The 6,826-nt window shown below is 47.1% G+C and overlaps 1 protein-coding gene across 1 annotated transcript; it reads left to right on the forward strand.

Moving 5' to 3' along the window:
• Positions 1 to 1,985: 1,985 nt before the first annotated feature.
• Positions 1,986 to 4,848, forward strand: LOC146635052 (uncharacterized). The gene is given in 3 exon segments (XM_085350018.1): positions 1,986 to 1,999; positions 3,114 to 4,431; positions 4,433 to 4,848. Coding segments are annotated over 3 exon segments (1,734 nt in total). The 3' UTR covers positions 4,835 to 4,848.
• Positions 4,849 to 6,826: the final 1,978 nt, after the last annotated feature.

Here is a 6,826-nt window from a genome sequence, read left to right on the forward strand (position 1 = left end):
TGAGTCTAGTTTTCTCTTGTTCTGCCTGTAGGCATAACACACTGACCCAAATGTCTGCATGCTGGAAAGGTTTGGCCTTCTTCCTGTCAGCATCAAATATGGTGTCTATTCTGTGCGTCTGTTAAAACATCTATTCCTCACTACAGCTGCTGTTTGCACTGCGTAAGTCCACAACTCTTTAGGTAACTGCTTCTCTATTAACATACACCTGGCCATATCAAAAAGAGTACGCCAATTGCGTTCTGCAGTACCATTTTGGTGTGGTGAGTATGGTGCTGAGGTCTCATGCCTGATTCCATTTTTGCTAAGGAGTGCCTGATACTCATTTCCCATAAACTCTGTTCCATTGTCAGACCTGATACATTTAACTTGCCCATACGGGGCTGTATCAGCCAAAAACTTCTGTGTCGCTTTTGCTGTGTCACTCTTGTTTTTCAGAAAATACACAAACACTGCACTGGAATAGTCATCAGTGAATGATAGTGCAAATCTATATCCATCTCTGGACTCTGGGTCTACTGGACCAGCTAGGTCTGTGTGTACCAGCTCTAAGGCGGTTTTGGCTCGTGCATCAGGGTCCCTGTTTCTAGTTTGAACAAACTTTCCCTGTGTGCACACTTCACAATGCAAGACAGATTTGTCTGTTTTTCCTTTGATTGCCATACCATCAACAACCCCCTGTAATTTCTGAATGTCATCATAATTACAGTGACCGAGAATTTCATGCCATGTTTGCATGTCATAGCAACCCTTACACTGGTCTTTACCTTCAGTGTTTACTGTTTGTAGGTAGTACAGTCTGTTGTACTCATGTATTGGGAACCTTGTACCGTCTTTGTGTCGCAGGGTGTCTTTTCCTTGCTTGAAGATCATAGTTGCCCCATTTGTGGCACTGCCCCCTGCTGTCCATCAAGCAAAACTCTGCCTCCCCTCTTTGCTCTGCAACTCCAGTGCACTTTGTGCCGTCAGCCAACTCTACGTAGTGTGACTTGGGCTGGAAACTGTCGTCAAATCTCCTGAACTTCGTTATATCTGTGACAATATGCGAAGTTGCCCCTGTGTCCACCATCAGACCCTTTTTGTTGATGCCATGCTCTGACTGGAACGCTGCATCCTCGCTGCTTACCCGGAATGCGTAGTCTTTGCTACCCGACTCCTCAGAAACTTTCCGTGCGTTGTCTTGCCACCGTTTCCGTCTGCATGTTGAGTCCCAATGGGTGGTGCTTTTACACTCGCTGCACCACTGCTTGCGCTGACACGTCCTGGCTTTGTGTCCTTTTAGTCCGCATCTGAAACACACTATGTCTGCGTTGCCGGCCCCACGGTCATTCGATTTTTCAAACGTGGAATTGTCGCTCGGTCTTGCACGTGCTTTCATGATGTTGTCATCTGACGCTGCGGCGCGCATTTTCTCTGTGTCTTCAAAGCTTCGCAGTTTAGTTTTAAATTCAGCAAAAGTCACTTCAACTTCACTTTGTGTGACATGGATAGCAAACGGTTTGAACGATTCTGGCAGTCCCTTCAAAACCATTGCTACCAATAGCCCATCACTCAATGTTTCACCAGCATTCCTCAGGGCTGTGATTATTGTCTCTGCTCGTATCACATACTCAGTCACACTCTCACTGCTGGGCTTTTGGAGCGAAGTGAGTTCTGTATACAGGCTAATTATACGAGGTTTTCCTTTACCTGCATAATAGTTTCTTAGAATCCCCAGCGCCTTCCGTCCATCGTCCGCTGCTTCTCGCATAACAAGAGACAAACTTTTGTCATCCAGAAACTGGATCAGCTCCGCGTATGCCTCTGCATTCTTTGCTCCGTCTTCTTCTCCCTCCACGTCGGTAGGCTGCCTCAAAATAATGTCTCTTAAACCCTGCAAACGAAGGTGGCCCAAAAATTTCGTCTCCCATAGTTCGTAATTCTTTTCGTCTCCATCAAAAACTAGCCGAGCCCAACGGCTATTTGACTTAGCGGCTCGTCGGCTCATGGCGCTAGCATGGTATGCTAATCCTCACCGAGTGCACAGTACGTCGCGGCGTTTCTCTCGGTGGCAAAAAACAGATGGACGCTTTAGGAAAACTTCTTAGCTTCCTGGGCCCATAACCTGTTGGCAGAGGTATGAAAATGCGCAGTGAAATCTAACGCACATGGCAAACTTCGCCGACGATATTCTAGGGAGGAAAAAATACACATCAGCCATCGGCCATTTTGATGAACGCATACGCCCCCTAGAGCACGCTAACTTTATTAACAGCCACACAAATGCAAAGCACACATCAAACATAAATAGACTATTTGACTGTCTCCATAATTGAGAGCATTTTCTCTTCTTATTTCAACAGGCTGTGTCCCAATTCAGGGGCTGTGTCCCAATTCAGGGGCTGCACGCTTGAAGTACGCATTTTAAGTGCGGTTACGTCACCGCCATGCGACCACGGCTGTCCCAATTCGAAGTGTACTTCAAATGCATACTACAAATGCACCGTTGATTTCCCCAAATATCATGCGTGGTCTGTTGTACGTTTCGTGGTCCCATATATCCCACAATTCATAGCGCGGCGGTGGGTGTGGAGAATTTTGCCGCAAAATACGGCAGAAGGGAGCGGCCGAAGAGGTTTTTGGTTTTTTTCGAAACGTTATGGAAATCATAAAGCGAAGAGTCAGACATTCCAGTTCAGTTTGTACAGTAGACATACAAGGCAAATAAGAGTAACAATATACAGTACAATGAAATAAGAAGGATAAATAAATAAAGGATAAAAAAAGAAAAAAGAAAAAAAGGTGGGGGGATGTGACAGACTTCATAACAACTTTGTACTTGAAAGTTGTGACAGCTCATTCGTTAAACATTTCTGAATGAATTTCAATCAATGATAAACCTCTTTTATTGGAAGTTAATTTAAGAGAGTTTAAGTAATATTCAATATATATATATATATATATATATATATATATATATATCCCTGCAAACATTCAGATTAGTGCAGCATAAATTCATTCATGAGGGGAAATTACAGTGAGAACATGTGGAGGCTGTTAGGTGGATAACATGGTGAGTTCAGTGCATTGATGTGACATTGTCCTGAAGGATTTAGTTATTCTTTATGGTCAAGGTCAGGTGTTCGTCAGCCCCCTATCAGAGCCTATATGGATGACCTCACCATTACAACATCATCAGTTCCCGGGTGTAGGTGGATCTTGCAAGGTCTTGAGAGACTCATCTCATGGGCAAGGATGAGTTTTAAACCTTCCAAGTCAAGATCGATGGTACTGAAGAAGGGCAAGGTGACGGACAAGTTCCGGTTCTCAATTTCAGGAACCATTATTCCATCCATAACGGAACAACCAGTTAAGAGCTTGGGGAAACTCTTTGACTCCAGCCTGAAAGACTCTACTGCTATCCAGAAGGCAAATGAGGAGCTGGGAGCGTGGCTTATTAAGGTGGATAAGTCCGGCTTGCCTGGAAGATTTAAAGCCTGGATCTACCAGCATTCCATCCTGCCCCGAATCCTGTGGCCCTTGCTTGTCTATACAGTTCCAATAACTACTGTGGAATCCCTTGAAAGAAAGATCAGTGGCTTTCTTCGTAAGTGGCTGGGACTTCCCCGCAGTCTCACCAGCGCTGCCTTGTATGGGACAAGCAACAGCGTGCAGTTACCCTTCAGTGGTCTCACAGAAGAGTTCAAGGTGGCTCGCACACGAGAAGCCCTACAGTACAGAGATTCTAACGACTGCAAGGTGGCATCAGCAGGCATTGAGGTAAGGACAGGAAGAAAGTGGAAGGCTGAGAAGGCAGTTGAGGTGGCGGAGTCACGCCTAAGGCAGAAAACACTAATGGGGATCTTAGCAACAGGGGGAGCAGGCTTGGGGTACGTCCCAAAGGCCCAGGTCAGCAGGGCACAGGGAAAGGAGAGACACCAGCTACTCCAGGAAGAGGTCCGAGCAGGTGTGGAGGAGGAGCGAGTAAGCAGAGCTGTAGGCCTTAAGCGGCAGGGAGCATGGACAAGGTGGGAGAGCACCTTGCAGCGCAAGGTCACCTGGGCAAACATCATGCAGGCAGACTTCCACCGGATCCGATTCCTAGTGCAGGCAGTATACGACACTCTGCCAAGCCCAGCAAACCTCCATCTGTGGGGAAAGACCGAGACACCTGCCTGTCCCCTGTGCTCTGGAAGAGGGACCCTAGAACACCTCCTTAGCAGCTGCCCAAGGGCCCTGGCCGATGGTCGGTATCGTTGGCGGCACGACCAGGTGCTCAGAGTAGTTGCTGAAAAGATTGCCTCAGCAATCAGCACCAGCAAGCATCATCATGCTCCGAGGAAGGCAATCTCTTTTATTAAGGCTGGAGAGAAACCCCAGGTGCGCCCACATTTGACAACTGGCCTTCTCAACACAGCCTCTGATTGGCAGCTACAGGCTGACCTGGGTAAACAACTAACAACTAAAGTTCCCTCAGAACATTGCAAAAACATCACTCCGGTCAGACTTGATAATTATTTCTGAGGCCTCAAAACAGCTGATCATGCTGGAACTCACAGTGCCCTGGGAAGAGCGGATTGAGGAGGCTAATGAAAGGAAACGAGGAAAGTACCAGGAACTAGTGCAAGAGTGCAGGGGAAGGGGCTGGAAGACTTTCTATGAGCCCATAGAAGTGGGTTGTAGGGGCTTTGCAGGACAATCACTCTGCAAAGTCCTAGGCCGGCTGGGCGTGGCTGGGGCAGCCAAGAAGAGGGCCATCCAGGCTGTGAGTGAAGCGGCAGAGAAAGCCACAAGGTGGCTGTGGATTAAGAGGGCTGATCCGTGGGTAGCTACTGGTACGCAAGTCGGGGCCTGATCACCCCCGGCTGGGTCGCCTGGGCGAGGGTGTATGATGTTGTGAGACCCAAAACACCTGATGACCCTAGGATATATCACTGAAGATGCGTACCAGTGCATCCAGGAGATGTGTCTTTATAGTATAGTGAGTTCAGTGCATTGATGTGACATTGTCCTGAAGGATTTAGTTATTCTTTATGATTAAAGAAATTGCACTAATTTATACATATTTATTATAAATAATCCTAATTACACATCTTGCTTCCATGTTTGTATCCTGTGTCACTAATACATTTTATTTTAGTTTTATACTTTGATCAATGACCTGCAGAATCTCCTTATCATATTTACGAACCATGGCTGTTGTGTGTGCCTTCGCTCCCTTTTCACTTGCGCTAGACCCCCAAAATGGCGGATCGGGCCAAAATCCTTTCCACGCCCACACCCGTGACATCACGCTCCAAAGCCCTATACCTTGGCCCAGTATGTTAAGCCAACTGTCACAAACCTGCTGGTCAAAGTGGACTGTGATCTGAAACTTGACAATTAGATCAAAGCAGTGGTAAAAGCTTCTTTCAGCTCAGGCAGCGAGCTAAAATAAAGCCAATTCTTTCACAAAGGCACGTTGACACAGTAATCAATGCCTTTGTTAGCACTCGGTTGGATTACTGTAATGCACTTTATATAGGGGTCAGTGCTTCAAACATCTACAGAGCGTCCAATATCCTGCAGCTTGAAAGTTTGAGCACATTTCCCCTATTTTAGCTTCACTTCACCTGCTGCCCATTTCTTTTTAGGATTCCTTTTAAATTATTTTATTTGCTTTTAAAGCCCTCCATGGCCTAGTCCAATCTTATTTCTCTGAGCTGCTACAGCCGTATATACCCGCCTTTCTCAAGTCAGCTGATCAGCTGTTCCTGAATGTACCCAGGACTGAGCGTAAACGCTTTTTCTGTAGCAGCTCCAAAACTGTGGAACAACATGCCTTTTGAGATAAGACCGACCTCTTCTGTGTTTTTTTTTATTTATTCTATGCTGTTTTAATTTTGATGTATTATGTGTTTTATTTTTTTACTGTTTTGTTTTATTCTATCGTTCTTAACCTATTTGCCAACACCCTTAACAACTTTTACTGCCGTTTTGACGAGCCATCAGGCAGCTTTCACGCCTCCAACGGCCCCAACAATAGAGACACTTTGGAGACATTCCCCCACCTCTCCCCCATCACCACCATCAAACACTTCACCTGCAACACCCCCCTCCTCACCCCACACAAAGGAGGATTTCACACCACCTCCTCCCACCAAACTCTTCATATTCATGAAGCAGATGTGAGGAAGCAGTTTAAGAGTCTGAATGCTCGAAAAGCTCCCGGCCCAGACGGTGTGTCTCCTGCCACCCTCAGACACTGTGCAAACGAGCTGGCCCCAGTGTTTTCTGGCATTTTCAACTCCTCACTGCAGACATGTCATGTGCCTGCCTGCTTCAGTCCTCTACCATAATCCCTGTGCCCAAGAAACCTAGGATCACTGGACTAAATGACTACAGACCCGTGGCTCTGACATCTGTGGTCATGAAGTCATTAGAGCGCCCGGTTCTCTCCTATCTCAAGACCCTCACGGCCCCCCTCCTGGACCCCCTGCAGTTTGCATACAGAGCCAACAGGTCTGTAGATGACGCCATCAACATGGCCCTACACTTCATCCTGGAGCATCTGGACTCCCCAGGAACCTACGCCAGGATCCTGTTTGTGGACTTCAGCTCTGCCTTCAACACCATCCTTCCAGACCATCTCCAAGGCAAGCTTTCCCAGATGAATGTGCCTGATCCCATCTGCCGGTGGATCACTGACTTCCTGACGGACAGGAAGCAGCATGTGAGGCTGGGAAAGAATGTCTCGGACTCCCGGACCATCAGCACCAGCTCCCCTCAGGGCTGTGTTCTTTCTCCTCTGCTCTTCTCCCTATACACCAACTGCTGCACCTCCACCCACCAGTCTGTCAAGCTAATC

Source organism: Diplotaxodon limnothrissa, linkage group LG3, assembly GCF_057381915.1.
Source record: "Diplotaxodon limnothrissa isolate DT_005_m linkage group LG3, D_limnothrissa_male_GT1.1, whole genome shotgun sequence".
NCBI classification, from domain to species: domain Eukaryota; kingdom Metazoa; phylum Chordata; class Actinopteri; order Cichliformes; family Cichlidae; genus Diplotaxodon; species Diplotaxodon limnothrissa.